Below are 20,522 nucleotides of genomic sequence, written 5' to 3'. Positions count from 1 at the left end.
TTTTAACAATAGAGCCTCAGCTTAACAGTTTTTGTGTAACTTCAAATGTCAAACAAAGTTGCAAGTTGTGGCGTCTCAATCTGCAATTCAATTTTGTTGTCTACTTCATAGTTCGTGTTTGCAAACAAAATTATCCTTGATATCATTTTTTTCCAACTGGATCTCAGTAACGCAACGTCAGTTCTTCGTGGTTCTCTCCTACAACTTGATTAGATGCTGTCTGAGAAATAAAGTGTCTGTTTGCAGAGAAGGATTAGTGTTGGTTGTTTTAGGAAATGAAGTAATTTGTGGCATGCTTTTTAAGTAATACTTTTTGGGGGAAGGTCAAAAGGCTTCAGTCCAAGTGAAGTCACAAGCTATTGGTGTTAAAAGTCCTGGTTCAAGTCACAGGTCTAAAATCATCAAATGTGACTTGTGTCTGACTTGAGTCCAAGACATGCGTCTAAAGTCCACATCTTTGCTATAAAGTAAAAGTTCTTATCCACGGGTAGCAAAGACGATCTGTTGGTTGGTCCAACAATTTAGTCCAGACTGAAATACAACCTCAATTCAAAAAAATGGGATTATGTGTAAAACATAAACAAAAGACTGTCATCATTTTCAAACCCTTTTCTACCTGTATTCCAGACAAGATTTACAATTTTCAATCTTACTAACTTTATTGTTTTTCGTAAATATGCACTCATTCTGAATTTGATGTCTGCAATACGTTGGGGCAGGACTAGTTCACCGTAGTGTTACATCACCTTTTATTTTAACAACACTGACTGGGAACTGAGGACGGTGAAGCTCTGGCTCGTTCTTGCTTGATACTGATCTTTCTGGGTTGTCGTATTTTGTACTTCATAATGCACCACATGTTTCCAGTGAGAGACAGGTCTGGACTGCAGGCAGGTCAGTCTAGTAGTCATTTATGTTACCCACGATGCCATGGGCTCTAACACACCCCCATACCATCAGAGATGCTGGCTTTTGAACATTGTGCTCGTATCATCTGGATGGTCCTTTTCCTCTGAGAAGACACAAAACAAACAGATAAAGGACTGACTTTGTGTCCGTCCATCTCAGATGAGCTCGGGCTCAGACAGGTCTGCAGCCTTTCTGGATGTTGTTGATATATGTCTTTCTCTTCGCATGGTTAAGTCTTAACTTGCATTTGTAGATGCAGCGACAAACTGTGTTTACTGAGAACGGTTTTCCAAAGTGTTCCCAGCTATTACTACATGGAGAGAAAGAGAGAAACATCAAGTTCAGTGTTGGTTTTCAGCCTTGCAGAGATTTCTCCAGATTCTCTGAATCTTTAGATGATATTATGGACTGTAGATGGTGAAATCCCTCTAGTCCTTTATGCATTAAGGAACGTGGTTCTTGAACAAAGTGGTGAGTCTCACCTCATCCTTGCTTGTGAACGACTGAGCCTTTTGAGGATGCACATTTAATACCCAGTCATGATACTGAACCTGTTTACCTGTGGAATGTTCCGAACAGCTGTTTTTTGAGCGTTCCACGCTGTTCCAACTTTTTTGGAATGTGTTTCAGGCATCAAATTCAGAATAAGTGAAACTCATTAACTTAACATTAACTAAATGTAATCACTTTGAACATTAAATATCTTGTGTTTGTACTGTGTTCAATTGAGCATTCTGTTTATGTTTATGTTTTTCACAAGGTCCCAACTTTTTTGGAATTTGGGTTGTATATCAACAACAACTGGATGGATGGACATTTAATTTTGTACATGTTTTCATGTTTCCCAGCGGTTGACGGCTGACTTTGGTGATTTCCTGACTACACCTGTAGCGCCACCTTAAGATTCACATTTTGTTGATATTTTTATGAAATATTCTGATGACTGTTATGAAATCTGGCTCAGATAACTTTGATGATCCCCTGCTTTCTAATCTTACACCATCATCAGGCAAAACACTTCTATTCTGGTTTATAATGAAATACACTCCCCATCTGCCTCAGCTGTACTTTGTATTTAGTTCTAAATAGCAAATGTTAGCGTGCTAAAATGCTAAATTAATATCAGCAAACAATTTGTTTATTCTTAAAAAGAGGGATGACCCAATCGGAGCATCCTGGTGATGAGAAGATGGGTTCTTTTCGGTAACAAGTTCATTTTGTTAACCTGGGACGAGAAAACCGACTCATGAATCACAATTTTGGTTCTGCTCCATACCAATATAATTTAAAGAATATTACAGGTCCAAGACTAAACTGTCAGAAGGGCAGAACTCAGACAAAGAGACACAATTACAAATCTATCTGCTACTTCAGCACCACAGACAGCACCGTGCATTTATACACAGTTCAGTTAGCTGATACTTCAGAGCCGTGGTCGCAGCCATAGATTCAAACTTACTCAAACTTAAGTCAGAAGGATCAATGAGTCGGGCAGCGAACAACCTGTCTCTCTACTGCTATGGGATGAAGAGGAGAGACTGTATCGTCAAATCACCTTCTGACTAAGACGGTGAACACAGTACACACAGCTTTATTGCTGTGGTTATGTTAGCATGTGACGATAGCGTTTAACTCAGTACAGCCTCACAGAGCCGCTGCATGGCTATAAACTTTTAATTCTGCCTGCCGACACACAAACTCTTCATAAACAGCATCATCAAAAGGCAAAACTTGGACCATGCATGGTAACATTTATTCCAGACATGCAAAATGTACACCACAGAGATGAAAACTGGCACATACAGTATACTGGAAAAGAAACACAGTAATATTTTAGGAATGAAATGAAGGTTTGAACTGTTTTACTGACAGAGCAGAGCTTATCGGCTAGACAGTTGGCTCTTAAACACCAGTTTCAGAGATGGAAAATTTCGTTTTGTACAGAAATTACACATATGTTGCCACTTTAGCTACAATGTAATGTAACATTTTGTATATTAGTTTGGTGGTAAACATGGGGACTCTTTGGATTTTGCTGCTTTCAGATGTTTGGATAAAGATTTTTATGTACAGCTGTGAACTGGAATGGAATGGATACAAACCCATTTAGCACAAAATGTTGTGCTATATTCTACACGGCTGCAGCTCCACTTTCAGACTTTAGCTGCATAGATTGATCAATTTAATCCTGCTTCTTTTTTAATTAGCTGGTGTTTCTCCTCGTGTACGAGCCCTTAAACAAACAACCACTGGAACTCAACAAACGGCATCATTTTTTATCACTGAAAAAGGACCAAATGATTGCACAAGATATATATATATATAAAAATAAACATCAACGCCCAAAGAAAAGCGGTGATTTAAATAAAGCTACATGGTCTTACAGTGATTACAATGTTATGTTACCTGTGCTTGTAGCATAAGCCTGTAATGTGTCAATACAACAGTCCGGTGCAGTCACAGGGGATTTAATACAGTGACTTCTTTCTGATAAAGTGACGAATACAGACAATCTGTCGTGCTTGGATTTGAAAGAAACATCATTTAAATGCTATTTGTTGTTACTCAGACAAAGTCTAACTCATAGGCCTGTTCATTTACAAAAAATAAATGTGTGTAGGCCTGTTTGGCCCCTAGCATGCGTACATATTGCATATATATTTTCCCATATAAATACATTTCATACCAGTACAATGGAGCGGAAAAAACATTCAGTGAAACGATGGCATTGAACTGTCCATGTATAAGAATGTAAGAATGGAAAATGGGGAGATACGGTGTAGAAAGGTAATATGCAAAATGGAGGTTACGATGAAGGAGCAGAGACAAAACTGAGGGACAGCAGCCACTTGAAACAGGTTTTGTGGGGAAGAATTGGAAGATGCGAAAGGAAAAGCAGGACTTGAAAGTTTGGCATGCGTTTCTGAGATTTTTGGAGACAAACGGGGAGGGTGTTAGAGGGTTAGATCACAGTCCTCACACATTCTACAGTGGCTAGACTCACATAATGTACACAAAATCACTCTTCCATGTGCAAACCTGTAGGTTAGCCTCTCCGGCTCCTTACTAAGAAAAGAGACAACTAATAACAGTCAAAAAACGAAGGCAGAGGTTTGGTTATCTACATTCAGGCATGCAGTTGGTCTCAGTTTTTTTTTTTTAAGTTCAAAAACTTATAATAAAAAACAAAAATTAAAAATGTGTTCCCTGCCCCTTTTCACAAACCCTTGAACATCCACGGATAATCCAAGTGCTGGCAAAGCAGCCATTGTGACAGTCTTAACAAACCCAGCACCACGTGGCATACAAACATTTTTATAAAATGTACATCTATATATATTCATATTCATATATCAATTTCTCAAATATACTGTATTTGTAGCTGAATATGCTTCGAATGCAAGAGGTTCAGTAAGGGATATATGCAGATTATATGCAGCTGTCCAGAGTTTGAAGTCCAAACCCACAATCGCTTCTTTCAAAGGAGCCCCGTCGCAGACATAGAAAGCGTCTGTTGTCCTCACACATAGATCGTCCTCTTCAGTTTAAGAAGTCCGTTATTCCAAAAAGACACATCTATGAGTCCTCCTGACCACATATAAATCTGCATTTCCTTTTTCCTCTGTTTCAACCCGAACAATTCTACATCAGGTTTTTGTTATTTTTGTCAAGCACATGTTACTGGATTCTAATGCATGCATCTCTGAATGATTTTTTTCATTTGTTTACTTGCTGCAGTACCTGCTCTCATGAGTTGCCTATTTTTTTTTGCATTCTGAGGGTGGTCATGATGTCGTTACCATATGGCATAAAATTAAGAATCATATTTATCTACTTAGTTTTTTTTTTTTTTGGAAGGGGTTTTTTGTTTCCCTCCTTGGTGCATCCGTGGTTCAGCTTTCACGGTTCATTTTCTTCCCGCAGGTCCTCCGTGTCACTTACTTACTGCAAAAGAAAGAAGAGCAGAAGTGCGGCATTGTCAGAGAAAGTCAGGTCAGACACAAAGGCTGCGCTCCAACAAGGATTTATTCTTAAAGCCATTTCAACTCTGATTTAACTTTAAATTATATTGCACCAAACCTTAAAACTATCCTAAAATTAAGGAAGATTAAATTCAAACCCTTTTAGATTTTGAACTAAACGTAGATGAAACTGAATTCTGTTGCACCAAAAACTTTAAACTCCAATTTGAACTGCGATAGACTACATTATTAACTTTGAACTTACACTTGAAGAGGTTTAACTTTTAATATATGCCTTCTTTTAGATGACTTGAGGAAAATAATTAAGTTCTTCAAAGAAAGTTTAAGTCAAGATGACCCATTTAGATCACCTCCTTAGTCATATTGTGCACCTAATAGCAATATACGCCAAAATAAATGACAAAAAATCCCAAATTCTTTTTATTCATATATCAATATATCTTCTGTTGTTGCTTCCTGTAAAACCAAATATGACACATGCTTACATGAGCTAGAACTAACAAATGTCAACCAATGACATCATTTTAATAGTCATGACTTCCTCTTGTGGATCAGTCTTCAACTTTTAGCAGTGCAGCGCTAAGGCAAATGATTAATTAGCTGATTAGCAACAGTATGGTACAGCGGTGTGTCTTCCAAGATGTTCACCACCTGATTTTCTTTACATATGTAAATATGCAGAAGTAAATAGCGCACTGATTTCTGTTTCATGTCAACTTTACAGGACAGACTCAACCCAACTGACTTTTATGACTCTTTTTTTCTTTCACTCCAGTTAATCTGTTAAAACAGTCTGCCAACTGCAGTCAGGCAGCGCCTTTTTTCCTTACTGTTTACTTTTTAATCTTCTATTATTTGGCCATATTGGACCAATGATTTCAGACAAGAGGTTTTTCTCAAAAGAGGAAAAAAATTAGAGCTTCTCTGCCGAGTTATCATGAGTAGGCTAACTAGGCTAACTACATTTTTAGCTAGCTAGCAAATAGTATAATTTTTTATTCACCTTTTAGCTAGCTACCAAACAACGTAGCGTTCTTTAACATTTTTAGCGAGCCACTAAACACTTAAACGTTTTGTTAACTTTTTAGCTAGCAAGGAAACAATGTAACATTCTGTCAAGTTTTTAACAGTGCAACAGAGATTCACTTTAAGTCTGGATCATTTTAAACATAGCTCTACTAAACTCTGATTAGAACTAATCTTGGATTAAATGAATCTTTGTTGGTGCAACTCAGTCAAAGAGCTTCACTGTTTGACTGATGCAGCTCAACTGTTGAAGGCTTTAAGCAGTAGAGAAGCCGCCCCTGCTGCACAGTCAGCTCACTACACTCACTGCAGTGCTAAATCAATCTGTGCACACACACACACACACACACACACACACACACACACACACACACACACACACACGAACACACACACACACACACACACACGAACACAAGGCTTAGGAATGTGCTGAGTTTGGACGTAGAAAAACACACATCTCATGCTCATGTGGTGGTGTCATATATCATCCTGTAATCGTAATGCAGGAGGTGTTCATGTTGTTGAACACTTGTTGTTAAAACCCTGTGTGTGTTTGTGAGTGGACACACACCCCTTTCTACATACTCATGAGCTCTACTGTAAATGACAGTGGACAGTAATTACATATATTTACTCAGGTACAGTACTTAGAGCGAAACTTTGGGGTACTTGTACTCTCCTTGAGTATTTCATTATTATTCTGCTTACTTTTATTTATAATTGTTACTATTATCTATATTCTACCACACTACATTTCAGTACTGTATTGTACTTTCCTCTCAAATACAAAGTTCACTCAAATAAAGTTGCAAGATTATTTTTCATATTATGATTTTACATACAAAACAAATGATGCAATATGATGCAGTAAAGTACTTAAAATGAACTCCACCTCAACCAGTGACAACATAACAGTACAGATTATATATTAATGCATCAATAACAATAATACAATAATAAAATAGTATAAAACTGACATTCTGTTGCTGATACTTTTACTTGTAATGGAGTATTTTAAAGCTGCTTCTTTAACTTAAACAGGCAGTTCAAATAATTCATAATTAATGTTTTGGCCTGTAGAGGTATTTATCCATCTAGATTTAACTTTCTTTCTGCAGTAGAATCTACCAGAACTACTTTACAATCCACTAAAATCTACTTTATTTCTTCTGGAAGGTAAAACATATATTTTTGTATTCTGGGGTGAACTGTCCTCCTGAACTCCACCTTGACCAGTGAGTAGTACTGATTACTAAATTAATGCACATAAAATAATAATCCAATAGTAAAAAACTGACAGTAGTCACTCTGCATTATGAGATTATGAGACTTAAAGTATATTTTGTTGCTGATACTTCTGTACTTTTACTTAAATCAAATTTTGAATGCATAACTTTTTTTGTAAGAGAGTACTTTTACTTTTTTATAGTACTTAACTTAAGGATTTGAATACTTCTTCCACCACTCACTATAAACATTTATGTACACTGGAGGCTTCATCGAATACTGTACTGATCATTATTATTATATTACATCATTATTACACACATTCAAACAGGCTGTGTGTTGGTCCGTCATTTATTTTACATCATAGTATCTTGAAATGTTGTCTGTCTTGTCTTTGTTGCTGTACCTGAAACTGAGACGTAGACTATGATGATGACGATACCCAGGACGATGGAGACGATACTGAGCAGACGAGCCAGTCGACCCAGCCTCCTGGCCCCATCGATGTCCCCCACCTGGAGACTGTTTCTGGACTGGAGACACACAGAAGCACAGGGTGTTACCAGGAGGACCTGTGCTACCAGGAACACAGGGTAATAACACACGGTGTCAATCACTTACATGATCTGGAAATAGAAGTAAAGTTCAAGTTACTACTTAAATTAATCATGTAATTGCCTCTGTGTTTGCATGAGTGAGTGTGTGAGTGTGTGAGTGTGTGAGTGTGTCGGTGATCACTGGACCTACAGCTTGTTTGGTGCTTATCTTGAATATTACAAGACCGACCAGCCTAATTCTTTTTGTGCACAGTCATGATTGTTTGCTGAAGGGCCTCTATGATTCATACATTTTGAAAAGCCTTTTTTTTTTTAAATGAATTTTATGCCCTTAAGTTTTTATGGTCAGAGGCGTTATGTTTTCAGATCATCTCATTCTTGTGAATGCAGTATCTCAAGAACGCCTTGAGGGAATTTCTTCAAACTTCACACAAATGGCCACTTGGACTCAAAGATGAACTGATTAAATTTTGGTGGTCAAAGGTCAAAAGTCACAGTGACCTCACTGAATACATGTTGGCCACACCATAACTCAAGAATTCACACACTAATTATGACAAAATTACAAACAAATATCTTGCAGGATGAAATGATGAGGTGATGACATTTAATATCCAAAAGTTCAAAGGTCAGCTTCACTTTATATACATTGTATGTGGACAGACATGGATGTAAACTGTAACTTGACTGGTGGTGACATTGCAGTTGGTGTTTCAGCATTTGTCACTCTGCTGAGTGACCTTCTACTTAATCCTAGAATCACCAGGAACTTTAATCTTTTGGGGGGACTGGACCGATCAAATACAACCCACACTGGACTCAACAATCTTTCTTAAGACCAGAAGAATTAAACAGAAAATATGTCTCAAAGGGCTGTACATAAAATTAAACAATAACAAACAAATAGTAGACACACACACACACACACACACACACACACACACACACACACACACACACACACACACACATATCTGTGCACACCCCATAAAAACTTGTGGCAATGCCCATGTCAACCACTTCAAATAAGAATAAATAAATAAATGAATAAATAATAATAATACCACCATACTGCTGTAGAAGCACCATGTGACGTTAATATTCCAAATTTCCCCAGTGACTTTCAATAAGTACAACTTCCCTGTGAGCTTCAATTTATCAATACAACACCTTGCGACAAAAAAGCATCCAGCAACAAAAAAAGCATCCAGCAACAAAAAAAAGCATCCAGCAACAAAAAAAAGCACCTAGCAACAAAAAAGGCTCTGTGCAACAAAAAGCACCGAGCCACAAAAAGAAACACCCTGCAACAACGAAACAAAAACAAAACAAACAAACAAACAAACAAAAAAAAAAACAGCACAGAGCAACAAAAAAGCAATCAATAACAAAAAGGCACCCTACAACAAAAAAAGTCAGATTGTGTTTTTACATGGTGCTTTGAGTCGAGCACACCACTTATTTTGTTTGACTTTATAGACGCCTTCAGCACAACATAAAAGAAACACCAGAAACTAAAAGGATCTACACTTTGGGTTCCCCGTACATTAAACTCCACAGTACAGTACGGGAGCCTGACTCGCTCTAGCGGCTCTCTTAGAGTTCCACTTTAAAATATTTATCAGGTGGTTTTCCGTTAATCGACAGCCGAGTTTTTTTTAAAGGGGCAGTGACACACATTCAGTTCAGAACTGTTGACTTGTCTTCTGGGTGCTGTAGAGGGCCGTCTGGTAAAATGCCAACAAAAATTTATTTCCAGCTGTGAACGGTGAAATTGTCTATTTCAGAATGGCAGATTGGGATTGATGGAAGGATGAGACTTGCAGAGTCAATTGGATGGAGCAGTGTGAAGGGGCTGTAGATCAACTTAATGCTGTATGTATATTGCTTTATGTACGCTGCAGATATGGAGACAGGATGATTTATGAGTGTGTGTGTGTGAGGCATGATAAATGGATGCTCAATACTTGTGCACTGCTTTCACGTGTGAGAGTCCCAAAACAACAAATCTCACACAGCTACTGTCACTATCTTCTCATTAACCCTGGTTTGCATTTCATTTGGCTGCTTTTAATTTGTCACGCTGTCAAACACATAATATGGCACATGCTGAAGAACCGAAAACCCAACACACACACACACACACATACACATACACACACACGCTGTTTGGTTCTTGACATCTCTTTATTGATTTTGCCGTAAAAGAAAGGTTCAATTTATGAAATGTCGATTTTCTTTCTTTTCAAAAGTTATTATGTAACAATTTGTTGTCTTTTAAATATCTCTCCAATCTACAGTCTGTACTCCTTTCATATATTTCATATATGGAGGATAATAATCTTCTGCACCAAAATCAATTCTGTATCATACCCAAGCATTCAACAGAATTATAACAAACTGCTACCTGCTTGAAAATATTAAAAGTCTTCTGGATAAGGAGCATTTGATACTGGAATTCATGAGGTTCTGCTATCCAGATTAACTACATTTAATTTATCTTCTCAAGCAAAAGCATGATTTAATTCTTCTTTAAGAAATAGGAAACAGGTCTCTGTTGTTCAATCTGAATGTCATGGAAGTAAAATGGTTATATCACAGAGATCAGTGCTATTTTTCTACCAGGTCTTTTATCTAAAAATATAAACATATTCTAGAAACTAAATTAAATAAATAATCATTCTGTGCATTTGAGCCAGCCTATACCGTTATGCATTTAACACACTTACTGTATTATAACCTCCATCTTCAGCACTGTCTGTGTACAAGGGTGAATATATTGCAAATATATTTTTATATTTTTACACATTTTTAATCTATATTTTATTGTATAATTTTTGTCTACTTATTCCTTTTATTTTTGTAACACAACCATTTTCCTCCTGGGGATTAATAAACATTTTTTCTTTCTAATAAAAGCATAAAAATAATAAGAGAATAATAGTCTATGCAAAAAATTACCACCATGAGACTATGATTTAACCAATTTGTTAAATACTGGAAGAAATGCACCATAAATGCACTACATAATTATTTCGGTATGTGTGTATATGTAAATAGCAGTACATATTTTATTTTGTTTTAAAATTGATCCTATTCCATTGTGAATAATGCAGACCATCAGCAAGTAACCACAACTCTAATTTTGTTCTTCAACTTTGTGTTGTATAATGATAATAACTGGCATTGATTCCTTGATTGATCGATTGATGCCTTGATGGAAATGTACTAAATATATGTGTTTTTAAGATGTAGCCATGACATTTATCACTGAAAGACTCTTGTATAAATATAACACTGCTCATGTCAACCACTTCAGTAAAATTTAAGTTGCAAAAAAAACCAACAAACAATATTAAACCAGGTTCCAGCTGAACTATTTCTATCTTATTAAGACGATTCTGTAAACAGTTAATCTACTCTGAGAAACTAAGTTCACTAAAAGGACATTATGTAATGACAGATGTAGACGTGTATATATGAATTTTTATTTTAACCATCAGTCTGTAATACCTACGAACAGATACATAGAATTGTATATAGTCATTAAGATTTTATTCTGGAATATGTTTATTTTTTTATGGTTTTTGCCATTTTTCTGTCCCAGAAAAGATTATATATGTTGCTTTTTATGACAGACAGCTGATGGGTTTACTGGACCAATTAATAAGCTGTTTGGTGAGGGCCCACAATGAATACTCCAGAGGCAGAGGACAGAAACATTTAGATGAAAAAATCATATAAATAACCATTAAACAGCAAAAACAATTAGTATGGTCATTTTAAGTATCTGAACACTGAGATCAAAGTTGTGGGACATTAACAAAAGGTGTTTTGACCCATAAAATATTTAAGAAACGTTATTAAATTACATTATTACAGGGCTTTTTTAAGTACTCAATTCTGATTGGTCAATGACAGCATTCTAAAGTGTGTTATTTATGTATAACAGACTGTTGTTATGAAGAAAGACTGTTATTATGGACAGTTCTGAGATAAAATAAATGTTCAATCAGTAAAATCAATTTTAAATTAATAGTTTGTGTCAAATTATTTATTTGTTTGGTACATAACCAGCAGCAACAAGCAGGATAATGTACAGTCAGCAGATCACTATTGTGAAATAAAGCCGTAAAATAATTTTAAAATCAATATTTTGAGTCACATAAATGTGTGCAAGATATATACATATATATATATTGGTACATAACCATGCAATCATAATGTACAGTGAGCTGGTCATTATTGTGAAATAAACCCCTTCAGGATGATTCAAGACCTGCATCATCCTGTCAGGATTTATTTCACAATAATGTGTCAACGTGTTTAGTAACACTGTGTGTATATTTGTCAAGCATGACAAATTTTAATAAACAAACAAATCCAACATTTCACTGTTGGGACTATAAAATCCTCGTACTTGCAGAAACACCCTACAATAATCAGAATGCATAACCTGTCCCACCTCACCACAAACAAACAGAGCTGTCTTTCTTTCCGCACTAAACAGGAATTACAGGTTGTGCTGAGCTAAGGAACAACATTGGACACTGGAGAGTTGGAAAAACACGGCCCGGTCTGATGAATTCCACTTCCTGCCGTCTCGCTCCGGTTGTGCGCATCCATCACGCAGAGTGAAAACATCGCAGTCTGGCGGTGGTGTGATGGTGTTGATTACGTTTGCATGGCGCCCACTGAGCCCTTTTATAGATGAATGAATGTTTGAATGCTGCAGGACAGCTGATCGCGCCTTCATGCCAGCAGTGCCAGCATCTATCAGGGGTGTTTTAATAGGATAATGCACCACGGCAGGAGGTCAGAACTGTCCAGGAATTCTGTCATGAACAAATCGGGTTATGGAGCGGTCGTATCCACTCACTGGATTTCAATCCAGAGCTGTCTGGGCTCTGTACACAGCACCAGCTGGCGTGTGTCAGCCTGGGTCGGCATCCCCGTGGGGCAGCTTTAACTACACCCTCTGGGTCCATGCCCTGATAAACTGAGAGCGTTCAGAGGTTGGACTCAGGGGGGAAAAACAGTACAAGAAAAGTGTCACTCATACTCTGCGTTAAACTGAGTGTTGCAGCAGAGAGAGAAGAAAAAAAAAAGCGATCACATGTTCTAAAGCTTATGTTCTAAATCCAAACCTCTTCCATGCATTAAGGCCATGAGCTGTTCTCGCTCCTGTGCCTGATGAAAACTTTAGGAGCTGTCCGTGGTGCTGAACATGTCTTTTTAAACCACAGCCTGTGTGCAGCACAGCAGGAAATGGACCTCTCACTCCTCTCATCTATATTAAATTACACAGCTATATTTTTGTCGGGAGGAGTTCTCCATAAAGATAGAGTGGCATTAAACGGAATAATCACTACCCATATCCTGAAATTAATATATTTAGTTTAAAATATAGCCTACTGAAGCCAATTCAGCAGACATTGCCTCATGATTTACTTCTCACATTAACCCAGTGAACGTGTCTTCAAATAAATTACTGCTGGAAGAACCAAACCAAAGATGAAACAGAGGGAGAGCAGCAATTAGAAAGAATGAGATGAGTGGAAACGTTAATTAACATTACTTAGTGCAGTAATAAACATTAATTAATTAAGGTACTAATTAAAAGTAGGATAAGGTTGATAAAGATTTTAATTAACATGTATGTCATTAAGTTCACAGCTAAGCTATTTCATCACGAGAAAAGTGTTTCTATAAATGTTGCTTAAAGATACTGTAAAGTAACAATAAATGTGTGTTCTGAAACATGTTATTAACCACACAGCCAATTTAAATGATTAAAAAATTGCTGTGTTGCTGTGTAAAAATGAGATTTTTATTCTGAAAAGCAGCATAAAACATGTAACAAGACAAAGAAGACGTAACAATACGAAAAACAACAGAGAAGACTAAAAGATGCAACAAGATGAAAAACAATGTAAACAATGTAACAAGATGAAAAACAACTTAAAAGATGTAATGAGACTAAAAACAACACAACAAGAAAGAAGTGTGTGGAAGCAGTATTTCCACTCGTACCACAGTGTTTTTTTTTTTATCTGTATCTGTTCTTCTACTTGAGTAAAGAATGTGTAGTTTTACAACCTCTGTTGTAAAGTGTTACAAATGTTATTTAACATTCCTAAAATTTGCTAGTTCATCATGATAAAAACACATTTTTTCAGTCAAGACTGGTGGAGATGGAAGGGACTCCCCAGCAATATCTCGCAACTGATTCCAAAAACATCCCAAACAATGTATTTTTTTTAAAAAAAAAACAATCAGTGTTGTGTGTCTTCTTGCCTCAGTCAGTACTGAGGGTGCAGAGCTGGGGGTTGCCTCAGTGTGAGATAAGATTACACTGCAGAGACAGACAGAGCGGGAGAGAGAGGGAGGGAGAGGGAGAGAGAGGGAGAGAGAGGGAGAGCCCTCCCTCCATCCTCCATCCTCCCTCTTCTCCCTCTACAGAAGTGACTTCATCCCCCCGCTCCCAGGAGCCCCTCTGTCTCCAGGCTGTCTCTGGTGGAGTCAGATCCCACAGTGCACTTGGTTGCGGGTGGGTTGGGACAGTGTAACCCTGGGGTGTTCCACTACACCAGACAGCTACTTTTAAATGAGCAATAAGTATCCTGAGATTGCAATCTGGTCTCTATGTTTGTGTAGTGTTTAAAATAGTGTCAAACTCAGCCTGATTTTTTTTTTTTTTTTCCTCATGGAAATATTAACACTTGTGATATTGAAGAAACATACACAAAATATGATCATGACAGTTTGTTGAAGAGTGAGATTTTTTTTTTTAAATAACAAATCTAAGATTTGTCATATGGCATGGTATGTAGTCCCTCTTATATTTTTTCTAAGTTCAGTTAGTTTCATTTAGTTAAAGGGACAGTCCACCTCAATATCAAAAAGATTCCTTCTTACTTTTCCTTGGCTGTAGAAATGTCTGACTGTCACTCAGCTTGTGGTGCTGAATACAGTCTCGTTAGTTATTCTACTGCAGAAAGAAAGTAGTTCTTACATAAAACTGCTCACAACAAAGCCTGTGGATTAGCTAAGTAGTAAGGAGAAAATGGTTCATAATTTATGGAAACAGTTTTTCAAATGTTTTTCAAATTTTCAAGCGCTATCCAGTTCTATTATATTGGAGAGAAGGCAGACATCTCTACGACTAACATCTTCAAAACTAGGCAACTCACATCAAAACAATCTAGATGGATAAACAGCACTACAGGCCGGAGGAAAAATATGCATTATGGCGGGTGATCTGTCCCTTTAAAAGTATACTATGCAGTATTTTCCTAAAAAAAACCCTCATCACTTATGAATGGGGGTGTCTGTATCCGCAGAGACTCTGCTCTCTGCCTGTCTTTGCTTATTGTGTTGTGTTCAGGACGTTCAGCTATCAACCTTTTAGCCATGGTTCAGCATTAACAACCACGAGGTGTGAGGTCAGGACTCTATAAAAATTTAGTGACCAGGTTTCATCTCTCTCTCATCTGATCTCTGTCTCTATAATGTTGGGATGCAATGATTCATCGGCTGGACATCGATGTCGGTGTGTTGACTGCAATCAAAGCAAATGAGATGACATTCATTGATGGCGGTGTCTGATTTATGATTGTGTCACATCAAGCTCACGTGCACCTTATTTACACCTGCTACTAAAAAGTGATCTGGATAAGTTATCTAGATAAGGAAAAGCACATGTTAATGCAAGGTGTAAATGCTACATGATGGAAATGTGATCACATCTGCCTGACCACATCTACAGGTAGTCTGGCTTGTATTGTGATCAGATTGTTGGTAGATGTAAACGCAATTCGCACAACAATCTGATATCTGGATCCAGATTCCATTTTAATACGGGGTGTAAATGTTGTGTAGGTTATTTGCTGTTGGACGTGTTAGCATACCCAGCTGCTGTTTGGGACACAACCATGACATAAGAGGGCAACAGGTGCTGTGTTTTTTGTAATGAAAATAATATGAAATGGGTGAATAAACAACAACAAAAACAAAATAAACGACCACAAAAAACACTGATATCTGCACTTGCTGTCTGCCAAACTCTTTCATCTTGTTACATCAGCCCAGAATTTTACAACTGGTGCATCCCCAGCATCACGGATGTATATGAGGGTGGGGCTGAAAAAATGAAAGAAAAAAATTAATATGAACCATTTCATTTTCAGGCACCAAAATAATGACAAATCAGGTTCACAGCTCACTGTGACCCGTATTTTCAAATACATTCTTTTTAGTTTCTAGAACTCAAAGGTTCAAGTTTATCTGAAGAAGAAAAGTAAATTATCTCAACTAAAGATTACAGATTCTGCAAAACTTATGCAAAAAAAAAAAAAGTTTATTTCAAAGCTCAAGAGTTCAAGTTGGGCTCAAAATTCAAAGATCTATTGTAGTACCTTGTGTTCAATTGTTGAGTTGTCTCAATTATTTTTTTTTTACAATGTAAATTAATTCTTATGTTTTTTTGCTGTTTTTGTTTTTTTTACTGTAAAAATATGAAGCCTATACCTAAAAAAAATATTTGTTCAACTAAACTTTGATGGTAGCTAATTTTCTTGAGTCTCCATAAGCTGGTTATGGATGCCAAATCAAAAAAAGAGAAAAGTCCTCGGGAAAAGAGAGAATTTAATAGTTGCGGCTTCAGACATTTTTTTTTCTTTTTTAGGCCAAAAATGGCCCCATTGATTGTAAAGGTTGCAGACTCCTGCACTAACTGCTGAAACAATCAGAAAACAGGTAACATCTCTGATTCAATGCTTTGTTCTTGCCGATGACACTCCCTCTTTTCATTCACTCTCTATCTCGCTCAACCACCACTGCTCGCTCTTTGACTGGTGTGTTTATACAGCTGGCAAATCCTGCATAGTCCGCCTTTAACAAAATGTATTCAGCAGGCTTCAATTCACTTGAAAAGCATAAAATGCCTTTTAAAGACTTTTAATGAACTAAAAACGACTTAACTGGAGGGGTAATTCTAAGAATAAAAAACAGATCAAAATTTGAAAACTTTTAACTAGGACTTTGGTACAATTGACTCTAGCCACAAAAACTAAATAAATACGTGTCAATCTGGGCTCCTGACAGTAAAAAAAAGACGTTTTTTTCTCTCTCGCTCACACACACTTCTGCTTCTCACTTCCAGGGCTGCAATGTGAAGCTATGGTACAAACACAGTCCCAGTGGAGCCCTGTATTGATCCGGACTCACATCCCAGAGAAAAGCCACATCAGCATCTTAAATCAATGTAAGCCTCTTTGAGAAAACACTGCCTATTTAGCCACTCAGAGAGAAAACGTTAATGAAAAAATGATATTTTCCATCCATCATAATAAAGAAAAGAAAGAAATAAGGGCAGGGTTCTATGTCAGAAATCTGGTTTATTACACCCAGCCTTTTTTGATGTTAGCCCCAGTGGTTGCAAGAGATTGTGTGTGTGTGTGTGTGTGTGTGTGTGTGTGTGTGTGTGTGTGTGTGTGTGTGTGTGTGTGTGTGTGTGTGTGAGAGGCACCCCTCACTTGGCTGATGAATGTCTATATTGATTCACAGCGAGAGTAACCCCGGTCATATTTGTTTTCTGAATGGGAAATTCTACCCTCAAAGTGTCTTGTCCAGTGTTCATTGTGCTACCAGCCACACACACACACACACACACACACACACACACACACACACACACACACACACACACACACACACACTACTCTCTCTTCCTGTACTGTAATTCTTGTGTTCAGCAGGGGAAGGTGGAGGCTAGTAAGTCAGTAAGTGCTCCCTTTCTCTCTTGTCATTAATAATGAAGAGCCAGCGGCTGCCTGCTGGAGAGAGACAGTGTACAAAGGAGCTGCTGTGTATTTATGTCTGTCAGACTGGCCAATTTGATCAAATTAAAATTGTTAATAAGCTTTTACACCTATTATTCTTCATACAAAGTTATTTTTTTTTATTAATTTAACTAATTTTATGTGACCCTCTGACTGTAAAAAAGCTTATTCCCCGTTGCTGTAACATTAAAACATTAATTTAAAAAAACTTTTTCAAAATTCAAGGTTGATTTATAATTTAGTAATAGTCATTTTTAAGCCCTCCAAAAGGGAGAACAAGGCTGTGGGTCAGTCTCTCAGTCTGCTGGCTTAAACCACATTTGTCTGACTGGGTGTAAGGTGCATCGCGGCCTCTAGGGGCCGCTAACAGGACTTTCAGACTCAGTCTTGTTACAGTAGAATCTCCATTAAAATTGCAAAACCACTCAATGTGGTCAGATGATCAAATCTGTCAGAGCCCTGATGGCAACGCTCTCATTCTTGGAGCTATAAAATGCATAGCTGCTGCTGCAGCTCATAAATTTTAACTGTATTTATGTCTTAGTTGGCTCGTGAACTGGAAACACAGTTCAAATAAGCTAACTGTAAGTGTTAGCAACACAGAAACACAAAGCCATAATGATGTTAGCCTTTTTCCATTCAGCGTATCACTGATGAGTGAGTTTCACAATTCAGTTCACAGCACAGAACACTGTTATCAAGAGTAATGGAACATTCTGCTATTAGCAATGTGTTTGTCAATATAAAATTGTATTAGCATTACACAATACAGCTACAAAGTGCTGCGTGTCCTGTCCACAATGAGGCAAACGCATCTGTAACCACATCAGAATCAGATTGATACAGGAAAAGGAAGCGCTAATTACCAATCAGGGTAAAGTTTGTCCGGATCCATCAGAGGATTTAAAATGATGAGAACAAGAGTCCAGTTACAACGTTAAATACATTTAGATTTCTTTATTGACACTTACTTTGGGCAAACTCAATGGAACAATTGACTGAGCGATGACATTTTTAAGGAGGACTGAGCTCTTGTTTGGACTGCAGAGCATCACTCACACCACACTGAAGCGTCTGTCTATACGGGCTTTGTATTTGTCTGTGTATTTCAAAGTGTCCAGCAGCAAATGAGCAGTCAAACTTTCTGTGCAATATGCATTTTAACTTTGATATGTGTGATTATTCCTGATCTACTTTTCCATCAACATGATACATAATCAATGATGGAGAAGGAGAAAAGAGTGTGTGGCGGTTGCGCTCAGAGCCATCAGGTATTGGTGATCAGAGCAGAGGGATTTAAGTTTAGCAGTGAAGTTTCAAGTGGCAGTAATTGTACGAGAAGTTCAAGAAGTTCCCGTGTTTCACTTCCCAACTGCTTGGTTAAGTGAAGGGAGAGTCTGTGGGATTAAACTGGAGCAGAGTGAGGTGATTTCTGGCTCTGGAGCCAAACTGCTCAGCCTAGTTTACAAATGTGGATAAAATACAGGGTATCAGCCTCACTTTTATTAGTGAATTTATTGAATAATAGTCTAAAGGCTTCAGGTCGTGATCACACCGGTTAGACATAGCGAGGATGCAGCTGGATGGTGCACGGATTGAAATGAGAGTGTTTCTGGTGCATCAAGTGTGTGCCTCAAAAATGCGTCTTACTCAGAGTCTAAAGCCATGTTAGCAACTCTGTGAGGCTGTAAGCTAAAAGAAAATGTTAGCATGCTAACACGCTTACATTGACAATGCCTGACTGACTTCTTTGGGAGGCTCAAGACCAACTCAGAACATCAGTATTTGACATTCTGGCATTGTTCTGGAGCTTTTAAGAAAAAAAAATCCTGCTGATTCTACCTTTAAGAAAGTGGAATAGTAGCAAGTTCGACATCTTAGTTTTGCAAGTTAGCACGCAAACATTTGCTGATTGGTACTAAACAGAAAGTACAGCTGGAGCTGGTTTGATTGTCATTAGTTTTGCAGGTATTTAGTTTCATGGTACTTTCAGAGCAATTGTTTCAGTAGTTGTTGAGATATTTCAGTCTGGACCAAAGTGTTTGGCTGATAGATGAATAGCTCAGCATCACCATCCCTTGAGCCAAGATGGTGCAATGCAGTGCATGAAGGTATGTAGAGTTGCATCCACATTTACTATAGTTAACATCTATAAATAATAACTTTAAGCTCAGCCATTCTGAAGTATAATATAAAAATACTGCAATTTGCTGAAGGATTTTTTCATTTTTCACTTTAAATCTAAAAATATAGAAACCAAAATTGCACCAAAAACGCAGATAGTGACACCTATTTCTGTCCATATTTCTTTATGTTTTATACATTACTGTAATAACCAAGCTAACAAAAAAGAAAATTTGAAGAACATGTAAATGAATATTTTGTTGGGGTACTGTTAAAGGTCGACCTACAAGACTGCCCTCAGTAGAGTGCAGATCCACACCAGGCAACCGATGGTGAAGCACCTACTGCAATGTCACCACAACTGCCAGATGCAACCAGTGGTTATTTGCAAAGTTCCTCCAACATTAACATGACCCACAGACACGTTGTCCTGAGCTGAAACAAGATTTCAAACTGCAGTTGTTGATTATGTGCGGCCCCTGGTATCCAATTAAGAAGAGTGGGAAGTCAGCTGTTATTTGTTGTATAAAATGGAGTATCATCAGCATGAAAATGAACAGTACAAGTATTTAAAGTCTGAAACAGGGATCTGCAACTTTTACTTTCAAAAGAGACATTTTTGGCTAAAAGATATTAATAATAAAATGTCTGGAACTACAACTATTAAATTCTTTATTTTCCTCAGACTTTTCTTTTCTTTTTTGGATTTGGCATCCATGGCTAGCCTAGTGAGACTTAAGACTACCCACCAGCGAAATTTAGAGGAAAAGGTGCTGAACATTTGGTGGAGGCTTTGTAAAATTTTAATTGATCAAAAATTAAAACTTTTTTTTTTTAATTCAGTGTTTAGG

General features: G+C 37.4%; 1 protein-coding gene across 1 annotated transcript in view; it reads right to left on the bottom strand.

Moving 5' to 3' along the window:
- Window positions 1-937: 937 nt before the first annotated feature.
- Window positions 938-20,522, bottom strand: part of trarg1a (trafficking regulator of GLUT4 (SLC2A4) 1a) — a 32,580-nt gene continuing 12,995 nt past the window's right edge. Inside the window, exons 2-3 of the mRNA XM_084716744.1 lie at window positions 7,550-7,681; window positions 938-1,012 (exon numbers count right to left, since the gene is read on the bottom strand). Coding sequence (XP_084572870.1) covers window positions 938-1,012; window positions 7,550-7,681 — 207 coding nt within the window. The remainder of the gene's footprint in view (window positions 1,013-7,549; window positions 7,682-20,522) is intronic.

The sequence above is a fragment of the Lutjanus erythropterus genome, chromosome 4 (assembly GCF_056507025.1).
Source record: "Lutjanus erythropterus isolate fLutEry1 chromosome 4, fLutEry1.hap2, whole genome shotgun sequence".
Lineage (NCBI taxonomy): Eukaryota > Metazoa > Chordata > Actinopteri > Lutjaniformes > Lutjanidae > Lutjanus > Lutjanus erythropterus.
The sequence above is the reverse complement of the archived record's forward strand: the minus strand, read 5'-3'. Positions and strand labels throughout refer to the sequence as shown.